This window comes from Pelophylax lessonae (assembly GCF_965119305.1).
Source record: "Pelophylax lessonae genome assembly, chromosome: 2".
In the NCBI taxonomy this organism is placed as follows: Eukaryota; Metazoa; Chordata; class Amphibia; order Anura; family Ranidae; genus Pelophylax; species Pelophylax lessonae.
Window position 1 is genome coordinate 641,632,800 of NC_138769.1, and position 26,835 is coordinate 641,659,634.

At 41.2% G+C, this 26,835-nt stretch overlaps 1 protein-coding gene across 5 annotated transcripts in view; it reads right to left on the bottom strand.

The window, feature by feature from the left end:
* The window catches only part of STARD13 (StAR related lipid transfer domain containing 13), a 497,221-nt gene that overhangs the window by 52,335 nt on the left and 418,051 nt on the right, over positions 1–26,835 (bottom strand). For all 5 annotated transcript variants that reach the window (XM_082246015.1, XM_082246017.1, XM_082246016.1 and 2 more), the window contains one exon: positions 3,750–3,821. In XM_082246015.1, the coding sequence (XP_082102141.1) occupies positions 3,750–3,821 (72 nt within the window). The remainder of the gene's footprint in view (positions 1–3,749; positions 3,822–26,835) is intronic.

Here is a 26,835-nt window from a genome sequence, read left to right on the forward strand (position 1 = left end):
CCTAAAATTTGAACACCTTCAGAACACATTGCAATTAGTAGTGTGATGCAAAGCTGGTGCATTGGTTTACTGCTTTGGAGTGCCATGCATAATAAACGTGCATTAACACAACACATAGATGTAAGGCAAACCTAAAATTAAAAACATTTGCAAATTTATGTGAGGCCTCACATACATTTGCAAACGGATGGAACGCAAAGGCTAGCTGTATTTAATGCCGGGGAATTAATGCAATGATATAAAAGGAATTAGATATAACTTTTGATACAAAAGAAAAAAATGTGAAAACATGATAAAACCCATGTAAATTGTTATTTTATATCTATAAAAACTGTGTTGACCATAAAATAGACCAGTAAATGTAGCCAAAAAATGAACTGCATGGATAAATGGCACTAGATGTACTCCTTCTTTATTCTCCTTTCCTCTTGATTCTCTATTGTAATAAATGTATGGGTTCAGCAGAACCTTATGTACAAGTTAGTGCAATGCTCTACATTAGTGGTCTCCAAACTGTGGCACGGGGGTCCTTTGTTTCCCCTTATCTGGTCCTTGAGATGATTTTCCTCTAGCTGACACCAATGATGGGGCACCATTTCTCCCACTGACACCATTGATTGGGCATTATTTCTTCCACTGACACCATGGATGGGGCATTATTTCTCCCACTGACACCGTTGATTCGGCATTATTCCTCCCACTGACACCATGGATGGGGCATTATTACTCCAACTCATACAAACAATGAGGATCTTTTCCCATACTAAAACTGCATTGTTTATTCCCACTGATGCCGGGTCACTTTCCACTCGCACTGGCCACAGTCTGGCTCTTCTAAAGCCTGAAGGACAGTAAGCTGGCCCTTTTTTTTAGAAAGTTTAAAGACCTCGCTCTACAACATATGAGTTTTTACATCCTTAAGCCTTGTACACACAGACCGAATGTCGGGCGGCATTCCGACGGCTTTTGATGAAGGGGCATGACCGAAAAGATCTGCTGATCAGCGCTGTCAGCCAATGGCTGACCAGAGTGTTCTGTCGGGGGGGGGGCATCCCCCTGTCAAAACGCAATAGAACAGTAGGGGAGATCACTGTACTAATGTCGGATAGTTAGTACAGTGGCTCCTCCTGAGCTGTCAGATTTTTTTTTGGTCAGCCCTGCTGGGTTGAATGAAGAAAGAAACTACTAGTGTGTACTCAGATCATTGTCCAACCATCCTCTGAGGTCTAAGGCCAGACTTGTCTTTTGTCAAAACTGAAAATGTTTATGGTAACAGATAATAACTGCACACAGCCACCTTCCTGTCCAGTAATGCCATAAATAAAATTGCCAAATGCTGCTGGTAAGCCTTATTTAGTCTAACAAGTTCACTCACAGAACAAAAGAATGCACGGCAAAGATAAGCAGCATGTCAAATATCTTTTTTTTTTTTTTTTTACAGATTACACATTTTTTAATAGATTTTGTTTACAGTTATGGGTATCATGGCTTGTTAATACAAAATAAGTAATGTTTCAGTTATACTAGTCATTTAGTTGTGAATCCCTAGTCAAAGTCCTTACTCAGATTTGGATATAGTAGAAAAAAATAGAACCCCTTTCAGGTTTTTCTTGATGTGTCCAATCTTGGCAAGATTTCTCCACATTTTGTATCATGTCACCAGCACCAGAAGTGAGAAGAATAAAAGCACTTTTTTTAGAGGGTGGGGGAAACCTTAAGGTTCTCCAGCTTTCATTTACTTCTGGCCCAACTGAGATCTCTATACTTCCTGGTGTGTTATTAGTACAGGAAATTAGGGGAACTCTCCAATGGCGTATTTACTTTAGGATACCTTCCCTTATTAGATATCCAGCCTCTGATGCTTAGATTATTGACACTATTGAACAACAGTTGGCCTTCTAAAATGTACAAGTTTTCTTCAAAGTTCACCTTTACACAATCATATTAAAGGAAAATCTCTTGGAAAAGATGGACAAGTTAAGTCATCAGTAGCAGACGTCCTCTGACGAAATGCGTAGGGTGGAGTCTACTACGTCATTACGTCACTTCCGGCACTCGGAGCCAGGGCCGTGGAACGCGGAAGCTTCCCGGCTAAACTACTGATCTCGGACAGCCTACAGCTTATTCTGTGAGTTACTACCTTTAATTTCTCGGTTGCATTAGATACAGCACCATGGGGTTTCCTTTCTTTGTGTTTGAGGGATCAACAAACCTACAAATGGCATTTTTACCGGAGGAAACCCTGGGCATTATCTTCCCTTATTCCACGGAAGCTACAGCAGGTTGTATATAGGGTGCGACACCTAGTGGTCACACTGGTGGATGCAACCCAGAGTCTTTCTACTTATTTAAAATTTATTTCATGTAGATCGGCTTCCTACTTGAATTCTTTTCACTCTTATTTACACAAATACTTCTCTAAGGAGTTTTTCTCCATTTATTGATTTATTCACCATTTATAAGTTTCAAAAGCACAAAGTATCACTGGTTTGACTACACTGTATAATATTTATTATTTTGAAATATAATTCACTGTCTCTCTTATATTTTTTTGTTGGTTTATTGCACTAGCACTTTATTATTGCACTATCATTTTGAGGTCAGTAAAAACCGGTCTCTGCTCAGACCGTAAGTCATTTGTGCACTTTATAATTTATTCAATATATTTAAGTATCACTATTCATTTGATACAGTATTTATTCACTTAGTGCACTTAATCACTTGAAAAGGTAGCGCTGTTTTCAACCCCTTTCTGCACATATTTCATCAGTAGTTTGTTTGGGGATCAGTGAATTTGCAAAGCGGGAATTAGCTCAAAGAAGCAAAGCAAAGCAAACCATAAGTACTTGCGTGTTCCTAAAGTGTTAGAGCATAAAACCAGCCAATTAAATGAAGTTGTGACCACATGGCCCAGAAGCATAAATTTGCAAAGGCATCATAGCGATCGTAGTTACTTTTTTGCCAAATAATTTGAAATACTTTTTCCTAAGTCGGCCTTAAGGGGAAGAACAGGAAAGCCTGGGGGGGGGTTGGGAGTGGCACACATAACATAAACCAAACCAAGGGAAAACCCAAACACGTGACTGGTCTACAGGTAATCTAAATATAAATTTATAGAACAGTTTTAATATTATGAATTATCACATTGTGTTCTAGAGTTAATAAAAAAGACCAGGCAAACTTTTATAGACTTTTTGAATTATAGCATTTCCTGTGTAACCTGCAGTAATGTTTTTCCAAGTTCTCTAACAGATTTATAAAAACAAATATATAGGTCTCTGGGCATCAATTAGAAAAAGTTCAGGATAGGAAAATGTCATAGAAGTGTTAAACTAAAAAGTAATTGATAAAACGTATTTATGACTTTTTTGGTTGTGGGCATTTTTTGTTACACTCGTGATACTGTAGTGTGAACTCCACCTCTCATAATCCATTAACCAGTTCTCTGCTGGGGTGGGCTGCCACTCACAAAAAGTCAGCTTTAGCCAGCAGACATAGTTTGGGGCACCTTTATTATTTTGGTTATTACATAAATATTATTACAGAGTACACACTGTTACTACTGTATGAAGGGCTGGGTGGTCTTAATGAATGGGATCTGCTGTTCACAGACTTCCTATGTTTTTAGTGGCTGGCATAATTATGGTTTTTATGCTCATAAAATCAGTCTTCCCCAGGTGTAAAGTGGAATAAAACAGAATGATGTCATGGCTGAAATGCATGGTACATTCCATCGCAGGAGCTGTTACCTTCATAAAGCTGTGCGTACTGAGGAAATCCAGCAGCCCGTAACCACTCACATGCTTCCTTTGCCTCGAGCTCTGAAAACAAAAACATAAAATGAATGTATTGCCCAGCCAATAATGGAAGAACACCATAAACATCATCTGAGATTGTCCTGTAAAGTCATTACAGCTAAAAAAGGAGAAGGCATTTAGAGACTTGTAGGAAAACGACCACAGATCAGGAGGATGCTGGTGGATGGACTGATAAGTCTTATAATAGGTTTAGGAATCAGTTTAGTTACAGTACATAAAGCCCAAAATCATGCAAATTGCATAAAGGAAGACAAAAAAAGAAAGATCTTAAAAAGACTAGTCCTTTCAGAGCTGATATTTTACTAAGCAGTCAACACTGGTTGGTTGGATCATCTACTGGCTTTATAAATCCCTTGCCATATATGATGCAATTTGGAAGCTTTCAAGTAAAAGAATGACAGTATGGAATTGCACGGTTCCAAGCAATATACCATCCATGGTGTATATTCCTTACTGCTTTGCAATCAAAACAATCTAAATTTTGGAAGTAAATCAAACCAAGCGCAAACCAGCACTAGCCAAAAGACATTTTTGTTTGATTTCCAGCCTAAAATTGACAACTGAAAAAACAAACAAAAACATGAATGGCAGTTTGGTGTAAACCATTCAAAGGCTACTTTTTAACCAGAAGAACTGTATGTGGTAGTACATAAATTAAAACTGTTTAATATATGAACTCCTATTATTATTTTGCATGCCTTTTTGTTTATTTCTTTTTTTATACGTTTTTATAATTTACTTGCAGACCAAGCCTGGAAGCTTGGACTAAACTACGGCACTGCTACTTTTAACGAAGAAGGCTGAGAGTGTGTTGACCATACTAGTTCAGGCAGTTAACAGGGCAGCAACTGTCAGGAGGCCTCTCAACATAGAAACTCTAGAAAGTTAAGCTGACTTAAAACGGATGTAAACCCCATTCGTGAAATTTGACCTAGGCACATATATTTGTAGTGTTTACTTATCTCTCCCCAAAGCCTTAAGTCCGATCTCTTTCTGCTGCTCCGTTCCTCTGTAATCAGCATGATAACTTTTGAGTTGACTTAAGTTCTCTGACACAGGAGATAAAAGCAGCTGAAAATTTGTGTCGGGTGGGTACAGAGAAATAGATTAGCAGAGAGCTGGTCTATTCATAGCACAGCTCTGCGTTTTTCTTCCTTCCTTAGCTGTCACACAGTGTATGCCAAAACTCCACACCCAGTGCTGGAACAGAAAGAAAAAAATCTAACACGATGTTCACTTTCTAAACAGTGTAGAACGCGGAAGACAACAGATATACAAATAAAACTTATGTAGGGAGATTTGTTTAATCTCTGTGTATCATCTGAGGCTGTTCACTTCACTGGGTATATGTGAGGGTTTACATCAACTTTGAGACCTGTATACTTTCATTTATTAATTGTCGTTTTCAGAACATTTGTTTGATTATTTAAAAGTTAAAGGGGATGATCTGGCAATCAGTTTCGACCAGAGGCAACAACAATATCAAAGGACAAGGATGGAAAATTTTTGTTGAATCTAATAGGAACAAATTAATTTCTAATTGTTGAATTAGTTGCCAGCTGAGAAAAATCGTAACTAGTCTTATGACTATGCATTTGTCACAGGTAATCTGGAAGTAGAACATTTGTTGGTAAAAAAGGTCACTCGTTCCTGAAAAATCAAAACATTGACTTGGTACTCAAATAAAAATTAGTTTGAAATTAGTCAGGTCCATGAAAGCACCATGTTTAGACAAAATTTTTTTTACTTTCTCATACAAAATTCTACAGGCTAGCATTAGACTGTATGATAGTTATGCTAGTCCACATTGTACAGTCCACAGGCTGATTGAGAGAAATTATTAAAGATGACCATACATGGATCGAAATTGGGCCTGTCAGCAGGGACTTGCTGAAAGTGCTGCACTTTGGTTGAAGAGAAGTTGATCAATAGATCAACTTCTGTTCAACCGCCCTGTTGAAAAATTTCTACACGATCAGTGCCACTGTAAATGTCTGCACTAATCTGTGTATTCTGAGGATGGGGGGGTCTTCCTGCTTTCAGAATACAAAGACACAGCGGGGAGGATTCCCTGAATCCACATCGAGTTTGTGGATGGTAGAATTGGGTCTGTTTTCTCGTTCAACTGAATAATGTATGGGCTGCCTTAGTTTCTTCATCAATACTAAACAGCATGGATGGAAGAATCTGCACTACAGGCTATTGTATTCTGACAGTCACAAAACAAGCTGCTATCTGAATACCTGGACAGTGACTGCATCTGAAAGGTTGCAGTTGCTGTTTGGCCAACTATTTGTGACTCAGCTCCATCGATTTTTAAGCCAAAGTTTGTCGAGTTGGGTAGTGCTGACAGGGCTACCCACAACTTCAATATCAGCCAATTCAGCTATGTATGGCTAGCTTTAGTTGTGACAATGAATTTGTTAAGAAATGTCCAGGAACTGGTTAAAGGAGGAAGAAATCTACAGACAAAAACTTTCTTCTAGCTTTTTATCTTCATTTCTACTTTTCCCTTCACAAAATAAATTACATTTCCATCACAATGAATTCTCCCCACAAGCTAACTTTCTAGCACATGCTTACATAAAGGGGAGGAACATTGAAAAGGAGTGAGGGTTAAAGTGACCCTTGCTATTCCTCTTGTTAGTCCATCTAACAGTACCTGTGCATAGAGGCTCTTTATAACCCCCTCTCCCATGTCACAGCTCTTTAGAAATAGGTCGGATCTGATAAATTGGTTAATAGGGGTACAATAAAGTCATTGGATTGAATTTATTTTCTATTGGCTGAATTTACCTGGAGGAGCTTGCCTCCTAATCCTTATTGTTATGGCTAAATGCCAAGGCATTCTGAGAGTCAAAGCTCAAGCACTTCCAGTTAGTCCCTAAGCTTGCCCACCCCTTCCTGCCCGCTGCACATTCCTAAAGGCCTCTGAGGTTGGGCCAAAAGGAATACATGGGATGGGGGATATCAGCAAGATCCCACATTACTTTGATGCAGGGCTTTTTTTCTCAGAGAAAAGGTGCAGGAACTCCCCTTTCTAAGTTACTTTGTGTCTCTGCCCCCTACCCACCTTCGAACACTAACCCTTGGTTCCACCTCTGAGCACCGATACTTGGATCCACCCCCTACCCAGCTTCCAGTACAGCCCCTTTTAGAGAATATAGAGCCAAGCATATTTTTGTAGTGGAATGTATGGAATTTGGTTATGATAACAAGAAAAGCAATAAAATTGATCCCCCACAGCCAACAGCAATATACCCCCCCCCCCCCCAGCAGCAATAGATTCCCAGCAGCAGCAAAAGATCTCCCAGCAGCCAGCATCAATAGACTCTCTAGCAGCCAGCAACAGTAGACCCCCTCCCTAAACAGTAGATCACTTCCAGCAACAATTAACCCACAGTATCAAAAGATCCTCCACCAGCAACAATAGATTGCCATCCAAAAATAGATCCCCTCCAGTATCAATAGATCCAGCATTAGTAGACCCTCCAGCAACCCTTGCCATGTCATACATTCAGTGGTAGAGGTGCCGGAACTGCGTTCCCCCACGTTCCCGCTGAAAGAAAGCCCTGCTTTGATGTATCCGAACTTTGCCTATTGAGACAGCTAGACATTCAGTCGTATCTGGAGGGGTTTGGGAGGTTGCCGCTGTATTTTTTGCCTGTTTTTTCCCTGTTTTATTTTTTTAACTGTTTATTTCAAAAGTTCAGCTTATGACATCAGTAGGACTCTGTGTTTCAGAAATCAAGACAAAATTGTACGTAGGTTATATTTATAGATCCAAAACTGGTTTTCATTAGAAAACATAAGGATGTTTTGTTTAGACCAGAGTTCCCAATGGGAGCAAAGAATGCTGGACTTTTGTTTGTAAGAGGCCTAAACCCTACTCTCCATGAGCTAAACTTTCTATAGTCCTAAGTCTCACATAACTCTTCCTCAGCATCATCAATACAAAGCCTGGTGTGAGAACACACAATTGTACAAGCCCCATTTCTATCTGCAGGGATACTTTTAGTATACAGTAGGAGACATAAATGTAAGACTAAGCGCTGGCTCTCCAGTATAAACACACGTTTAACACAGACCTTTGAGTTTTGACTAAACACATTAACAATAGTTAGCTGGGCCAATCTGAGCAATCCTTTTTTGGCCCAGTGTGGTGTTTTTGCTGGAAAGCCTCAGCGCCAGCTCATTAGTCATTATTTACATAGACGGCAGTTTAATGCCTTGGCCTCTGTAGCCCTTGTAACATTGAAGAGGACATACAGTTCTTATGGAAGGAGAAATACTCTGCAGATAAATGTAGAAAGACACATCTGCATCCCAAGGTAACATGAGTGCTGTGAGATGTCACAAAGGAAACCAATGCCTAACTCCAGCAAACCTTTTTTTTTTAAGTATTTAATGGTGTCGGGATGAGTTAAACTTTCTGTTTGTGACCGTAGCTGGGAGATCTTCCCCCACTTTCTGTCCACATGAGACCTGTACCAAAAATGGGGGCTGTTGCTGTCTCAAGAACAGGAAAGCACAGACAGCAATGTCTGACATAGAATGCATAACGCGGTAGGAAAGCCTGCTTTGTTATTTTTACCCACAGGTAAGCCTATAATAAGGCTTACCCGTAGGCAGGGCTTTTTTTTCAGTGGGAACGCGGGGTAATGCAGTTCCGGCACCTCCAGTCTGAATGCACGCAATGGCAAAGGTATGCTGGGGTCAGTGGGGTGAGCTGAATGGCCTATTGATGCTGGCTGCTGGGGGATCTATTGTTGCTGGGTTGAATCTTTTGTTGCTGGAGGGCATTTTGTTGGGGAGGGGGGGGGACTATTGTTGCAGTGGAGGATTTATTTTTGCCTGGGGGAACTATTATTGCTGGGGGGCTATTGTTGTTGGGGGGGTCTATTGTTGCAGGGGAGGATATATGGGGGGGGGGCGATTGTTGCAGGGGAGGTTTTATTGTTGCTGGGGGGTCTATTGTTGCTGACTGCAGGGGATCTATTTTACTGTTTTTTCTATTGTTGCAGGGGAAGATTTATTGTTGCTGGGGGGTTCTATTGTTGGGGGGGGGGGGTCTATTGTTTCTGATTCCACTGCTTTTCTAGTTATCATTAACAAATTCTATACAAATTACCTAGAACCACAACATGATACTTGGTTCTGTATTCTCTAAAAGGGGGGGGGGTACTGGGAGGTGAGTAGAGGGTGGAACCAAAGGACAGTGCTTGGAGGTGGGTAGGGGGTGGAGACAAGGGGTGACTCCGAAGAGGGGAGTACCTGCACCTATTCTCTGAAAAAAAGCCCTGCCTGTAGGTAAAATGAATATCTCCTTAACATGCACCATTTAGGAGATATTCACCCATCATGCAGCCGCTGACGTCACTGGCCCATGCGCTTTGACGTATACCGTTCCGAACCTTCAGAGCTTCTTGCCGGAACCGAGGGCTCCCAACCGCATGAGTGGGAGTGACGTCATCGCGGCTCCGGCCATTCTTAGCGCCGGAGCCCACGAACCCGGATAAAAGGCCGGGGGAAGATGTTAGCCCTCTCAGCAGGACTGAGCGCCGCTGGGAAGGGCTTCCTTCTAAGGTAAGTAGTTCATAAGGCGCTAGCATGCGATGCATACCAGCACATTATGCCATTGTCTTACAGATTTTTCTTTTTCTGCAGAAGTTTACTACCACTTTAAGGTAAAAAACCTTTAAGCTTTACAATCACTTTAAAGCGGAGTTCCACCCATTTTTAATAGGTTGGAATACATAGCTGTATGTAATCCCCTTTAAAACGGCTTTTACCAATGGAAACTTTTTTTTTTTTTTTTGCTAGTAAATACCTTAATTTCGGCTTTATTCCTCCTCTCCTCACTACTTGGTCCGATCAGCGATGACGTCATTCGGTGATCCGCAGTGTCTGCTGGGATGTATTCAATTCCAGAAATCTCGCAGTAGCTGTATCTGTACTGAGCCGTGCCTGCCCCGCCTCCTCCCCGCCTCCTCTCATTGAGTTGCATTGTATGAATGTATTAAGGCCGTTCTCTGCCCCGCCTCCGCCCCACCTCCTCTCGTATTGCAATACAACTCAATGAGAGGAGGCGGGGCGGAGGCGGGGCAGAGAACAGCCTTAATACATTCATACAATGCAACTCAATGAGAGGAGGCGGGGCAGAGGCGGGGCAGAGAACAGCCTTAATACATTCATACAATGCAACTCAATGAGAGGAGGCGGGGCGGAGGCGGGGCAGAGAACAGCCTTAATACATTCATACAATGCAACTCAATGAGAGGAGGTGGGGCGCAGGCGGGGCAGACACGGCTCAGTACAGATACAGCTACTGCGAGATTTCTGGAATAGAATACATCCCAGCAGACACTGCGGATCGCCGAATGACGTCATCGCCGATCGGACCAGGAAGTGAGGAGAGGAGGAATAAAGCCGAAATTAAGGTATTTACTAGCAAAAAAAAAAGTTTCCATTGGTAAAAGCCATTTTAAAGGGGATTACATAGATCTAAAGTTCCAAAAATGGGTGGAACTCCACTTTAACATTCATACAGCATAAACATTTTCTACATACGTTCATCCTCAAATAGGATTTCGTTCCAGTATTTGTGCTGCGGGCCTATCCTGTGAAAAAAATATAGTGCAGCGCTGGAAAGTGTATTGTCCATGAAAAAGGAACAAAATAAATAAATATATAAGGGTGAGTCCCAAGTGAAGGAGTGAAATTGACAATCCAAGGTGATGTAAGTGATCAAGGAAGCAGATAGCCTATAACAGCCAGTGTGCTTGGGCCCATAGAATGCTTAATGGAGTATTGTATGCCCCTGTGCATGAACTCCCTGAAAGATTTTATCATTTGGTCAAGACCAGTCAAATTCAAATGCTTCACAAGCTAAGTTTAAGGATACACGGAGAGCCATCACCCCCAAAGGTCACCCTGATGGTCATGAAATTATATCATGGCTACGAATGGTGTGTAATTTAACCCACCCAGTATCTTGTCTCCATACCCTCTTTGGACTATACTGAAGTATATTCCTGCACCGTGTGGTTTGCCCTTTACCCCCCCCCCCCAATAAATTGGACCCCAAATATGGGCTGGAGGATTATATCCTAGGGCAAGACGTTACGGCGCCACAATACGGTGTCTCTCTGGTTTTTGAAGTCGTGAAGAGGGGAAAACATCTACAGAGGTATATACTCAAGGGATTGCTACTACAACACGGGGGCTCCACATCAGTTGAGGAAATAATACGGAGACTGGTCTATACCACAAGCCGTCACCAAAATATACATGTTACCATAGGGATTTGATTATCCTGCCTACTAGCAATACTCTCACACACACAGCGAGAAATATCGGTATTGCTCGGTCTCTCTGGCCCTGACGAAGCCTGATGCGAAACGCGTTGGCTCATTGGGACCCTCAAACCGAACATCAACACAGACTTCTTGCATCAACATCAGCTTGAAGCATGTATTGTTCCCTTATTTGGGATATATTTCTGTGCTGCTGTTTTTAATATGCTGTTGAATATGTGAGGGATTCTTCTCTTTATCTAGATGTCCCTCAACTATATACTGTATTCTTTTATATATCTAATAAATTGTTCAATTTTAAGTATTTGATTTCTTGCTTTTCCTTCTCCCTACTGGCTAAAAAACCCCTACTTTTTCTATACTTTGGTTAAGCTACGTTTAAATTAAAATGTCATTATTTTATTGAATTCATAACTGAATAACTTGGCATTTCTTTTAATATCTGCCCACAGCTGGAAGTAAATTCACATTCGGGTACCTTCACTGAGGATCTAGCTTCAGTCTTCGTTCAATGCTTCTTGCTGGGATCGCAGTGTCAAACATGGTCAGATACTACATTCTATGTGTGTGTTTACATGTAGTAGGATGAAGAAAGGCTTATACTTTGCTCGAGGCTTATGTGTGTTCAGCCATTCAGGCATCATAGAGAGCACAGCAGCATTAGGAACACATGGCAAGCTTCCCATTTTGCTTGTATGTGCGGAACCTCAATTTTAACTCTTTTATGTGTATTGTCTGATGGTAGCATTTTTTTCACTACTGTCAAAAGCTATAAATTATAACTATAAAGCCCTTCCAACATGTAGTTCAGTATAAATTACAGAGACAGTTATAAAAATTAAACTGAAAAGTAGAACCCTCCCTGACTTTATGGTAAATATTGTCATTTGCGTTAGGGGGATCTGCTTCAATCACAAGACATAATTATAACACAACTTGGCAACTTTGCCTTCATAGTTTTGGACTGAATGAGGAAACTCTATTATTGGAATCACAGATACTGTTTTTAGAGCACTTTGTCATAATTGGAATTTTCAGACATACATAATGATTTTATTTTACCAACAGGAAACAAATCCACTTACTGTAAATCTTTTGCTTTTGTATTATGTAACTGTTACAAAGACTCGGTCGGCCATATGCTAATGAGGGTTGTGTCGTGCAGAATACACATTTTATTATGTGATTTTGTTTAACATTGTACATGCTGCCAAAAGTAAATTGGGTGTATACCCCTGGTGCCCAAACTGTGGCCAAATATGGCCCTTTGGCACTTATTGTGTGCCCATCGGGACCCCTGAAAAAAGTGATGTTTTAGTGCTGGCTTAAGTTAAGCCAGTTAATATTCTTTAGAGTAGCTTATAGTAAGTAATGGTTTTGTTTATTTCTTTCACACTATTCTTACATTTTTCTGTGATGTCCATGCCATTTCTTTTTTTTTTTGTTTTTTTTCTCTGATCTTTGATAATGGACCTTGCTGTAAGAAATATCAAATGCAATACGAATACATTTTTACAAAGAATGGTATTTTAAAATAGTAAACATCAATATTCACCTCCATGGTGCAGCATTTATATTCCCCTCCATGGTGCAGCATCTATGTGATTCTGCAGCTATCCCATGTCAGTTCTAAGACTGAGAACTGAGTGATCACATGATCGCTGATCGCTCATTTCCCGGTCTGCTCCGAGTGGAAAGCAGTGATTATCAGTCACCGCTCTCCACTCTGCCCCTCCAGCGTGCACTGGAGTGCTGCGATGGGGATGGGGTGGGAGCCAGGGGCAGACTGGCAACTTTCAGCCAAGAGGGCAAGTACAAACCAGAGGCCCATGGTGCAGCCTCCTCCTGACCCCCATTCCAGGCTGAAGCTTTGCTCCAGGTACTTTCTACTCCGGGTTCCCAACCTGGCCAGCAGGGGGTGGTTGGGGGGAGCTGCAACAGCTCAGTTGGGGCTGGCCAGGGGAGAAGAGTCTCCAGTGGGGTATGGAACCGGCCTCAGCCTCAGTTTACACCATCCATGCTGGGGAAGGAGGCCTTAACTCTGTCCTTGTTTTCATCCTGCACTCAGTAGGTCAGTGGCAGAGACATTTTACTTCTCTTTACCAGGAATCCTTTAGGCATGTCTGTGGCAGCCTTTTTACTGAACAATTGCCCCCCTGCCCCCTGGCCCAGTCCTCCCCTGGTGGGAGCAGCGGTCAATCAGGCAGCGGGGTGGACCCTGACAATATTGCTGGGATGCTTCCTCAGCCTGGAGCAGCTCTGCAAGCAATAGTCTGCAATCAGTTGGCTATGGGTCACAGGAGGACAAAAGTAAGTAAGTCCTGTGACCCACAAGAGAACAATGGCCAAAAAAAGCTTTGGCCATACCTCTCTTTTAGGAAAGCTTTGGGGAGCACGAATGTTGACGTGAAGAGGGGATATAATAGCAGTAATCTTTAGAAGTCTCATATAACGTGTCTTCAGGCTGCAAATGTCTCCTGAAGCATGTCTACTACTCAACTACTCCTACAGCATGTTTGCAGTCTCTGAACATCTCCTGTTGCTTACCCACAGTCTCTGACTTCTTGCATTCATTGAATATCACGTGTGGCTTTTTAGCGATGTCAGGGGCCGCACCTGAGGCTCCTATATCAAGCAGGTTAGCCACCATGATGTATGCAGAATAATGAATTGTTGGCCTTTTTATTCTACAATTTACAGATGTGTACTGTAGAAGGAACAATCCCAGAAGCAGATGGGCATCATGTGACCTAAAAAGCATTGCATGCCTATTTACCCGCCTTTGGCTCAACGCTATGTCACTCACCTCTCTACAGACTGCAGATCCTGCCAGCAGCCCCCCCCCCCCCCCCCCTCCTCAATATAAATCTTTGTTACAACAGAGATAACATGGAGGGCAATGCAAACCATACTTTAGCAATACTGTTGGGAAAAGTTTATAGCTCCAGGCAAGTTTAACCCTTAGCAACCTACAGATTATGGATTCATATTATAGTCAGTTAAGAAAATGTCTCATTACACAAATTCTGCAGAATTATTTGAGCAAATATATTTGCAGTGTTGTGCAGATGAGGAGGAAAGACATTCCAGTAAGTGAGTCACTTTTGCCGTTTTAAGAAGACCACGGGGCAAACTTCCTGTAATCTCCTGCTAGTATATGAAGTTAGAATTAGAAAATACATCTGTGCCGTATTAGGGCTCGTTTACACCATATGCATTTTTTTAATGCAATATGAACGCATACGCAAGAAATATTTATTTGTTTTAATGATCCCAGCTTAAAACTTTGCAGTGCTTTCATGTTTGTATAAGAAAATACAGCATGCTGCATTTTCCACACTGAGAGGCACATGAATGCACTGCAAACTCATGTAAGTGAAACAAAAATGCACTGCAAATGCATTACAAAAACATGTAAACCCCTGTGTAGAACTGCACACTAAGCATGGGGATTGCAATGTAAATAGGCCCTAATGTACATATTTACCATTATAGTGGCCTGGTACAGCAAAGATACACACAATAAAATGCACAACAATAATCAGTCCTCACTTATATTCAACATATATTCAACATAGCATAAGAGAGTTAAATGTTACTTTCAGATTTGTACTTTACTACAGAGTTTACTCATTTATGCATAAGCAGGTTAGCTTAACAGCCCATTCAAACTGGCGCGATCCGACTTCGAGGGGCGACCTGTGAAGTCGGCGCGACTTGCAGGGACTTCACATTATGGAAGTCTATGCAAGTCGCTCCCAGGTCGCCCCAAAGTAGTACAGGACCCTTTTTCTAAGTCGGAGCGACTTGTGTCGCTCCTATTAGAACGGGTCCTGTGCTAATCAATGGCGAGCGACCGAGCGCGACTTGTTAGGCTGACAAGTCGCGCTAGTCTGAATGGGGTCTTAATGGAATGTAACTTTTATATGTTTAATGCTATAATATTTTTTATATATATTCTTACACAAAGAAAACCACAGCAACCTGCTCCTACAGTGGGGTCAGGACTTCACTTCCCTATATATATAATTTGGAGACAAAGAGGTTGATTTACTAAAGGCAAAAAGACTGTGCACTTTGCAAAGCGCAGCTGCACTCTGCAAGAGCAGTTGCTCCAGAGCTTAATAAATAAGGTAAAGATCTGCTGAATTTCATCATCCAATCACGTGCAAGCAAAAATGCAGCTTTTTTTTTTTTTTTTTTTCTTCCATGCATTTAATTGGGTATTCTTTGTAAAGTGAAACTTTACCTCATTTACTAACCTCTGGAGCAACTGCGCTTGCAGAGGGCAAATGCACTTTGCAAAGTGCACAGTCTATTTGCCTCTTGTAAATCTACCCCAAAGAGTTTAAATGCAATTGCAATTTTGAGGTGTCATAAGCCATACCACGAGATTACTGTGATTTAAAGCATAAATTTTATTTACCAATGCCACAAAAAAAAAAACATATAAAATATATACTCCTACTAAGGTTGTTAGAAGACATTACAAGATAACTTTACAGCATGTGCATCAATAAATCTACGCTTTACCCATTCACTAAACAGCTCATATATTCTGTTGCCTGAAATACTCTGATGGTCAATAGTAGGACGATCATTTTTAGACACACAGGGGTTTATTTACTAAAGCTAGAGAGGGCAAAATTAGACACAATTCTGCAGAGAAAATCAGCTTATTATAGCCTCAGCTTGTTTATTTAGGCTTTATAAAAAAAAAAAAAACTGTAAGCTTATTGGTTTCTCTGCCGAATTGTGACTAAAGCTGGATACACACTATACAACTTTTGTTGGTAGATTTCCCTTAGATTAACCTTAAACTATGTAGTGCAAAGGCCTGCCTGACTGCATACAAATTGAAATTGTTTAGGTGTGACCTCATATTATATGGTTTTGGTAAATCTAAAGGAAAAAAAATAAAGAAAATTGTATTGTGTGTATCCAGCTTCAGTCTGCTTCACCAGAAAGTATGGCAAAACATCTAAACATGGCACATTTTGTATCATCCTTAGATACCTCCCCATATTGTCTATCACTTAGCTATATTTTAATGAAGTGAAATATTTCATCTGTATGTATATTTCAATAAACCATTTGCAACCATCAAGTGGCAAGCTCTGTGCAAGACCAAGGGTTCTCTGGAGGGTCGTTTTGGAGCTGATGGACTTAGATCTGAAGGGTCCAGAGAATAGAAGCAACCTTCCCACTCTGCTGAAACTGGACTGTCTTAAAAAAACAGTGTGCACAGGCTGCCAAAAATGATGCCAACATTGCTAGGCTAGAAAGCCCATTGGTACATGTTCTAAAGCGGTAATGAAGGGATCTGCTGTAGAACTACATGCCCCATACTCTTTTGCACCGCTTTTCTTCACAAGGGGTGTGGGCACTGCTGAGGGAGTATTAAGTCCATCCCCTTGGCACACTTCACCGTGCACTAACAAGGTAAACATGCTGCCACATTGGGTGTCGGAACAATAGTTTGTAGCACCCGGCAGGAGTGCACATTCCGAGGCTGACAATGTAGCTCCTGCGTAGGGTGGTGGAACCCAGGACGTTGAAAGAGATTTAACTGATAGGATTTACATGGTGAATGAAGGAAACATGAGGGGCTGATTTTGTAACCAGTGCAATGTACAGAACATTTTAAACTGGAGGTTTAGATACACTCAAGTGAACCATACTGTGTTCCTAACTACTGTGTTAACTAGCCTGTGAGAGTTCTCCAGCCATTGTGGGTTTAAAGCCCCAATCTGGGATAATTTTCACCTTCTGTCCAACCCCCTTCCCATCAAATCGCCCATTTTTTACTTACCTTAGCCTGTCATAACTTGACGGTTCAGCCATGAGTCTTCTCCTCCACGTTACTGCCTGCATGATGTGTATCCTTCCTATTGGAGATATAGTGATGGGGTCCCTTAGGATTCAGAAGAGGACTGGGGTCATTACAGGGGGGTTAGAAAAGGACAGTTGGTCTCAGGCTCCATCGCACCACTGGGTTTGAGAAAACCTGCACCTGGAAGTCGCTAAAGTAAGGGACCTAATGTGGGTTAAATAGGTAAGGGAAAAAATGATTAGTAGGATGGGTTAGAGGTATGGGAAAAATAGGTTTTAGCCTTGAGTTGGGCTTTAATTATCTCCAGTTCTTATGAAGTTGTATGTTTTTTATATTCTGAGAAGTCTATTTCTGATTGCTGACGCACACTCAGGAAACTATAAAAGAAACACATGTAATAATAAACACAAAGGCTGACAATAAATGAGGACAGCTCTCCCTGGACTTTGCTGACCTTGACTCTACAATCCGGACAAAATATTTCCACATTACTAACAGATCCATGAAGTTTCCAAGCTCTGTAACATTTTCAGTGAACCTGCACAGGGCACAACCTTCTCTGAAATAAATATGTGTTGGAAAGTTTCTATCATATCCATTTATCTAGTTTTTATTTTTTTTTGCTTGGTGTACATTAGAGCAAGAATGGAAATAATTTAAGGTCTACAACAGACTATAAAAACATTAGCAACCACTGCACTGTCAACAGTAACCATCTGTATTATATTTATACTAGTTGGAAACATTGCCCAGATCATATTGGGTATTTATGATTTTGGCAACAGTATTCCATATTTATACAGCCCTGTGTTTCAAGAAAACCTGCAATTGCATATGTATTGACACCAGAGGCATATCTTAAAGCTTGTGGGCCTGAAGCAAAAGTTGACCCGGGGCCCCCACCACTACAACCTGCCGCTTCCACTGTGCACCGAGATGCTCCCACCATGCACCAAAATATTCCAAGTGGATAAAGAGTTAAATCCAGATCTTTATTTCTATATTGAGAGGGTAATTCAAAAGATTTTGGAGAAACAGTCCACATTTGACATACCTCTCCAATTCTTTTGAAAACCCTGAAGCAGAGGTAGGCGACATTTAAGAGGTGGAGATCAACCTGAACAACGCTCAGGTTAAAAGAGTTCAAAGATCACCAGTGTTTGGGCCCCCCTTTTTTAAGAAATTAACTAGCAAGGCCAAACTATATAGTAAGGAAAACAAATATCAGTCAGTAGGGCAATGGACAGTGTGTGGACAGTGTCAGTAGAGCAGTGTACAGTGTGTGGACAGTGTCAGTAGGGCAGTGGACAGTGTCAGTAGGGCAGAAGATGGTGTCATTGGGGCAGTGGATGGTGTCAGTCAGGCAGTGGACAGTGCCTGTAGGGTATTGGATGGCGTCAGTTAGTAAAGCAGTGTACAGTGCCAGTCAGTAGAGCAGTGGACGGTATCAGTATGGCAGTGGACTTTGTCAGTAGAGCAGACGATGAGGTCAGTAGAGCAGTGGACGGTATCAGTATGGCAGTGGACTTTATTAGTAGGGCAGAGGATGAGGTCAGTAGAGCAGTGGACGGTATCAGTATGGCAGTGGACTTTGTCAGTAGGGCAGAGGATGAGGTCAGTAGAGCAGTGGACGGTATCAGTATGGCAGTGGACTTTATTAGTAGGGCAGAGGATGAGGTCAGTAGAGCAGTGGACGGTATCAGTATGGCAGTGGACTTTGTCAGTAGGGCAGAGGATGAGGTCAGTAGAGCAGTGGACGGTATCAGTAGGGCAGTGGATTTTGTCAGTAGGGCAGAGGATGAGGTCAGTAGAGCAGTGGATGGTATCAGTATGGCAGTGGACTTTGTCAGTAGGGCAGAGGTAGAGGTCAGTAGAGCAGTGGACGGTATCAGTAGGGCAGTGGATTTTGTCAGTAGGGCAGAGGATGAGGTCAGTAGAGCAGTGGACGGTATCAGTATGGCAGTGGACTTTATTAGTAGGGCAGAGGATGAGGTCAGTAGAGCAGTGGACGGTATCAGTATGGCAGTTGACTTTGTCAGTAGGGCAGAGGATGAGGTCAGTAGAGCAGTGGATATTGTCTGTAGGGCAGTGGATGGTGTTAGTAGTTTTTTTATTTTTGTTATTTTATTTTTTTATTATTTTTTACCATTTTATTTTATTTTTTAACAATTTTATTTTTTACATTTTTTCTTAAGACCCCGTTCACACTGGGGCGACCTGTCAGGCGACCTGGTCGCCTGACAGGTCGTCGTAGGTCGCCTGCCATAGAGAAGCTGTGGACCCGTTCTAATAGGAGCGACACAAGTCGCTCCGACGTAGAAAAAGGGTCCGGAGCTTCTTTGGGGCGACCCGGAGCGACCTGCATTGACTTCAATGTTATGAAGTCCGTGCCGGCCGCTCCGAGGTCGCGGTGCAAGCTGCGTGCCGCGACCTGTGAGGTCGCCCCGGCAAGTCGGATCGTCCCAGTGTGAACGGGGTCTTTTTAATTGCTTTTTTCAATAAAAAAACAAACAAACTAGTTACAACCATAACAACAATAAAACAGACAGTACAATGCTTCAGCAGCAGCCAATACGGCAAAGGGACCTTGATGTGCAAATACTACATATATGCAGATAAACTCGGGTACATATGATAAATAATCCAAAAAATTACCAATCTTCCATATCTGAGTAAGAGGGTACTAACATAAATCTACCACCCCACAGAGAGTACAAGGCAGCCTTATCCCCCTTAAAGACCCTGCCAAGGGGGCCCAAAAGGTGGGCACAGGGCTCAGCAATCATATCCAAGGCTTACATCAGAGATGCTCAAAATAACCAGACCATTTATTTAGAAGCCGCAGACATAGTGTTAATCCATCCACACCTTTTTAAATTTAGCAGGTGTCCCTCTGTGGGTATATGTGGCTTTTTAAATATTTCTTGAATATTTATATAGCAGTTGGGGACTTCGGTGAAATATAATTGGTCTAAACAGACTCCAGATGTCCCACTTTTAGGACAGAAAAAGGAGATTGAGGACACTCAGCCTCAGCTGCACAGAATGAATGAACAGGAATAGCTCTATACAGAGTTTCCCATTCATTCACAAACACAGTTTACTATGCTTCAGTTATGAATGAACCAAGTCGCCTGACAAGTCGCGCTAGTGTGAATGGACCCTAAATGTTGAACCTTTATTAAATGTAACCATATTGCTACACTCTGTACTCTGTATAATCTTTCATACTCTGTAGCTCCTGCTGGATTTTGCCTCTAATCCCCTTGTGGAGGCACCATGTTTGGACATTTTATGGTTACACAACCTATCACATTGCTATAATCTTTTTATATGGACTATAAACTGAAGGATTTATGAATAAATGGTTGCGGAATGAATCATCTGAGATTCCATTATTTCTTATGGGGAAATTCCCTTTGATATAAGAGTGCTTTGGATTACAAGCATGTTTCCGGAACAAATTATGCTGGTGATCCAAGGTTTTACTGTATCTTAAATGAAAAGTGCATGTTCAGCCAAAACATTTTAATTTAGTTTTGGATAGAGTGTGAAAGGGTAAGGACACTTTAAGCACCTTTCACACTTGTGCGACTTCAAAGTCGGGCAATTCTACAGCGATTTTGCTGCGACTTTGTTGCCGCGATTTTGATGCAAGTTTGACTGGGCTTGAATGTCTTTGGCCTTAAAACGCTTCAAAATCGTGCCAAAGTAGTGAAGGGACTACTTTGAAGTCTGTGCAACTTCAAGTCACACAGATATGAATGGTACTCATTGGAAATAATGGAGAACGACTTGTCATGCGATTTTGCAGTCCCGAATCGCATGACAAGTCGCACAAGTGTGAAAGGGGCCTTATGGTTTTTACTGCTATCTGAGTCACTGTTAGAGAAATTTCACCACTGTGACAACAGTTTTACCAGACAGGAAGTGATGGAAAATCTACAATGGGTACACATACAGTAATACAAAGCTGCCAAGAGTTTTAGCTTTCCCTACTCTACTAAACAAGCATCTTTATTTCTGTCTGTGTTGATGTTGGGGATTTCCCTTCACTTCCTTTCTGGTGAAATAGCAGGGCAGTAAGTAAGGGGAAATCTGCGTAAAGGTGCATCAGACTGGAATAAAATCTGACAGATGTTCTAATTCTTCCCCAGCCTTCCCAGACGGGAAAAAAAAGTTTGGCTGGATATACTTTAAATTGGGATATGTGGAGAGCTCTACAACTAATTACATACAGAACAATTGAACATTGTGAGATTTTTCAGCTAATTTCTCTCCTACCACAACACCGAAGAAACTTATAATAGGGAGGATAAGGGGTATGCGCTTTACGGGAGAATAGAAAACCTGCAGCAATATTCATCCTTATCATTTACCAACCAATCGTCATATCTTGAATTGTTTGAATAGCCCAAAGTTTTTTTGCAGTTTCGGATGAAGTCAAAGATTATAACCCGTCAAGTGGGGGGACAAGGAATTGCTGTCCTTGTCCCACTCGGGAGGGGGATCCTCTCTAATTGACTGAAAGTGATGGCAATTCCAACTTTTTACAGTTGTCACCAGAGCAAGATGTGAGACTAAACCTTCCATTATGTTCTTTTGACAAATGGCCAGGCGGAGCCTGGAGTTGTGGGAGGGGTAGGAGCCGCCTATTTAAGGTCAGGCCCCCCGCCTCTTCTGGGCTGCTGCAGGGTTTCGTCATCCCACCCACCCCTGCCCCTTTCTACATCATTCTCATCTTCTTTCTTCCTTCTTGGCGGGCCCTCTTTATTTTACAGGCCTGCCCGAACGACGGTTTCGGCATGCTACAACCGTAGGTTATGTTAATTATGTCATGTTCTCCATCTTGGCTCTATTCCCTGACCACAACTAAGCATAATTCACCTATTTCTGCAGAGATTTCCACTCCTGTTGTGCCTCCGAGACAGGAAATGAAAGCAATCTTTCCCATTGGACTTCCATGTGTCCAACTGGGGAGAAAAACGGACATGAGTGTTAACCCTACCTACTCTAGCCAAAACTGATATTGACCCCTTCATGCCAACATAACACATATATGCAGCCTCACTGTATTGGATTTTTTTTACGTGGGACTGCATTTATGTGTTTCTCCCTTTGTGCTGGGAGCATGCCGCATGGCCTCACTGAGAGCCCCGAGCCCAGGGCCAGATTAACGTAGGGGCTATTGGAGCTGCAGCTCCAGGCCCCTACCTTTATATAGGCCCCGGGTTGGCCATATTCACTGTTACCGCTCTTCTGTCACTTGTAAACACAGAAGTCTGGCTTCTATGCTCGCTTCCCCAGGCAGCTCCCTCAGAACCTCCCCACACAGCACGAAGGCCGGACAACGAGGGACAGTTGCCGATGCATGGATGTGTTTATGGGCTTCAGAGACAGCATCCCATGTGGAATTAGGCATGCATGGCTGCACCCTTCCTCCTCTGGGTGCATGCCAAGGCACGGCCCTTAAGGCCCTTCAAAATCCTCCGCACCAAGCCCATGATGCTCTTAATCCGGCCCTGCCCGAGCCCCGTACTAACAACCGGGAACCGAATCTCCCAAATCCTGGTCACTTGATCGCTGTGCTAGCATCTGATTTGCTACCACAGTGCTCAGTCACTGTAAAGCCCGCCCTTGTGTTTTTTTTTCTTTCTGTGAATGGAGAAGAAGGATACAATGTATCTTTCTTGTTCCTTGTAGAAAGAAAAAAAAAAAGTGTTTGTTAATAAAAAAAAAAAAGTAAAATAAATAAATAAATAAATAAAAAAAGAAAAATACCTAGATTAGGGTTTGATCTAGGTCAGTGCTAGGGTTAGCGTTTGGGTCAAGTAAAGGTCAAAGGTCAAGGTCAGTATCAAAGGTCATGGTCAGTAAATTTTGGACAGCATTTTTTTTTTTAAATCAGCATCAGTGTCAGTTAGGCTACATTCACACCTGAGCGTAGCGTTTTTGCGCGTTTTTAACCGCGATTTTACAGCGATTTTTACCGCGATTTTTACCGCAATTTACAGGCGTTTGTGCAGGCGTTTTTAGATTGAATAGAGACCAATGGAAAACGCCTGTAATCTGCCCAAAAAGAAGCTCATGTACTTTTTTGAGCGTTGGGCGTTTTGCTCACAGCGTCAAAACGCTCAGATGTGAACAGGGGCCATTGAAATGAATAGGATTTGTATTGTTGGGCGTTTTGAGAGCTGATCCTAGAGCAGAAAAACTCCCCAAAAAGCCCCAAAACGCCTACATGTGAAAGGAGCCTAAGTGTTGGTGTGTTTTAGGTAGGAAATTTTTAGAAAAGGCGCACTTTTGCTTCTGGTCTGTAATACAGATACAAACAACAAATAACATATACATGTGGTATTGTTGCAATCGTCATGAGCAGAAGAATTTATTTTGGGTTGTTCATTGGTGGTAGGTTTTGGTAGTTACAAGAAATATACAGATACATTTTAAAAAAAAAGGATTTTTTTTTTACTATTTTGGGCTAGTTTTCCTTTGATAATGATAAAAAAAAAAAAAAAACAGGATATATCCACAACTATTTACTACCAAATGAAAGCCCAACTTGTCCTGAAACAAATCTGGTATAATCCACCCGGATGCACAAAGTAGTTGTGATGCCATGTACGGTTTTACTAACACATGTCAAAATTGCAAAATTGTGCTTAGGCATTTAGATTTGTTTTACCCTTAAGTGTGAAGGAGTTAAAAAAAAGTTTAGGCTTTACAAAAACTTGCTTTTATATTTTTTATATTATTATAAATAAACATGTCATACTTGGGTATAGTGCTTTATAGTGTAAAATGCATTGGCATTGGGCCTCAGCAAATTTGGCACAGCAAAGTGTGGAAAATTAAAAAAAATTGTTGCAGAAAAATTACAATAGGGCTGTTATAACATGATTGTCTCGTGTCCTGGATAGGCTGTAAAGGAATGTTGAAATCGCTAAATATTATCCCTGAAATGTATATATAAATTGCAAAATGTTGCCATTTTGTCGAAAATGGTAAAAGTTGGTTTTCAAAGGTACAATGGGCATTAAACAACTCCTGGGGTTTACTAAAGCTCATTTCAACTACCTAAAATTCTTCTTATTAGCTGTATTATTTTATGTTGTTTTCACAGAAAGTAAAAAAAAAACAATAGCCAAAAAAAATAAATACACAAAATAATAAAGCATTTAGACACAAATACCAATCAACTAAATGTAAAAAAATAAAGTTATCTAAACAGAACCCCACAAAAAATAACCTGCAAAGTGAAAAAAGAGTAGGCATTCATTTTTTTCCAAACCAAAAGTAGCTCAATATGTGAAGTTGAGTGTCCTGCTTTGGCAAAATTCCATTGATGGCAAAATTGGTAATTATGCTGCAAAATCAATTTCCCCAAAATCACTACATTCATTTTATTTATGAACTGTACCTGTCAATGCTAAACAAGGGAGCAGCAGTTTGGTGGCATCACTGCTATTTTATTTAGCCTATCACTAGAAAGATCTAATGAAACAACAGTGGCAAGAATAAGTAGATGCCTCATGTCATTCTATTAGTCTCCTTAAAGTTGATGGGCTTTTTAGTGGTTCGCCCTGCATCTTCCAAATGATTTGACATCCCTGGTGTTTCTTGGTTTGTTTCCTTTTTTCTGTGGATTCCCCCTTTGGCCTTGGCTGTTGTGCTATTCAATAAAATTTAGCACCCATTAACATCTCTGGCCTGGTGTCTTGCCTGCCTTCCTTTTGTGGTCTCGTTGACCTCTTGTGTGTGCCTCCCTGCTTGCTGCGTTTGGGATCATGATGTACCACCTCCAAAACCTTCCAGAGACCGGACCTGTGCACACATGTTTTTAATTTTGGGCTATATATAATTGACCTAAACATCACCATAGGTACTATATACTCCACAAAAAAATGTATAACACCCCTGAAGATGGATAACCTCCAGAAACGCGTCGGGTGTATTTATCCCTACGGCATTTGTCTGTTTTGCTATTATGTACCCTATTTACATGATGTGGTCATTTTTGGGCTAGCCACCTTATGGTTTTGTCTTTACATGTTCTATATATGTGTGTTTATCTTTGTAATAAAATTTATATTTTTTATATAAAACTATTACTACTATTTTTTCACTGCTACTTTAGCAGCAAATGATTGTCTAAGACCTTAAAAGTCCCATTCTCCTATGGGCTTTTTATTGGTATGAACCTCTGTTTGGCTACCTGCGGTGAGTTTAGGCTGACGTTACACAAGGCTGTGAAATAATTCAGCCCATTACCTCTACTAGTACCTTATATTTAACTTATAAAACAAAATGTATAACACTAATGTCTTTTTCCTGTTGTGGTCATTACAGAGTACAATATTTATTCTCTCTCTTCCAATTCTATGTGTACAAGCTGCTTTCCCAGATCGCAAGCAATCAGTAGGAATTTCAGTGAAATACATAAAGCAGTCATCCTTGTGAGTTAAGCAGAAGATAAACGATTCCAGACTTTGGATGTGATCCACTTTCCCACACAAGCTCCAATGTTTTGTCATCCATATTGGGTAATAACACTGGGATTTTTTTCCCCTTCGCTTTACAGCCAATTTTTTTTAAGCTCCTGGCCTCTTCAAAGGCACATGCACTAAAACTCCCGCAATTAGTCTTTATCTCCTATCATTTCGTAAAATAAATATTTAACTGCGAGCAGTGATGACTTCGAAGATTTTCCATTTCAGAGTGATCTTGAAAAGGCGTCTAGATTTGATTTGTGTGTGACGGAATACACTTGTACTGACTCTGTGTGTGCGTATACGTGCCTGCGAAGCCTGTGAACACTCCTTTCTGTCTAGCTATGTTTTCTATTAAGTTGCATTTTTATTTTTGCTAAGTTTAATATTTAATTCATGTCGTTTGCACCAGAGATTCAATTATTCTTGTACAAAAGAAGCTAACAAGCTAAAGTCCCTAAAAAAAAATAATGGCCACTGTAGTCAAAAAAAATTTTTTTTGCATTGTGTTAAACCCAAGAGAATTGGTCCCAGCACCCCAACTCTGCTCTAATACACCACGTCACATCTCTGCTTTGTGCGGAGAATCGGGTTCCACCAGCTTCATTACAACTGTGCCAAATTTAAAGGTAGTCTGGATAAAAATATGAGAACTTCCATTGCTAACTTGGTTTTAAAGATGCAGGTTCCAGAGCGGTCATTCTGATCCTGTCTTTATTACTCAATAAGTCACTGACCCTGATTATGTGCATATTAGGTAATCTGATGCTTGTTATGCATATCCTTGTTCCAGGTTAGGGACTTACCATGTAACAAAGGGAGGATTAGTATTACCACCCTGGAGATTGCACTTTCAAAACTAACTCCGCTCCTATCTTCTTATCCTGACAGCAGGTTCCTTATGAGCTGAGGTCAACTTTGTTTCAGCTCCTGCTCTCAAATTAATAATATAAAATAATTGAAGAAAAATACATAGCTACATATGTGAAGCTGAGAACTGGGGGTGAAAAAGGAATTAACCGACTAATGCTTTAATAATTTCTTAAGGCACAGGTAGATAGCAAGAGGCATGTTTTATACAAAGAAGAACACAGAACCTCAACAACCTAGAGTTTTACTGTACGAGCCTATAGGAAGGTCATCCATCGTAAACTACGTAGGTAAAGTATTTTCCACAGAACTAAGGGGACTCATAAACAATTGTTCACACTGTCTCCAACTCATAGAGTCACTAAACTCTTCATTTTGCATAGGTCCTATCAAACCCTAGAACTGCTGCAATAGATAGGAAGGAAGGATAATCATTGAATGTTCAAGATGTGCCCAATCTTCTGGCTCTTTTATTCAGTTGTTTTTGAGATGTCCACAGTTACCCCGTT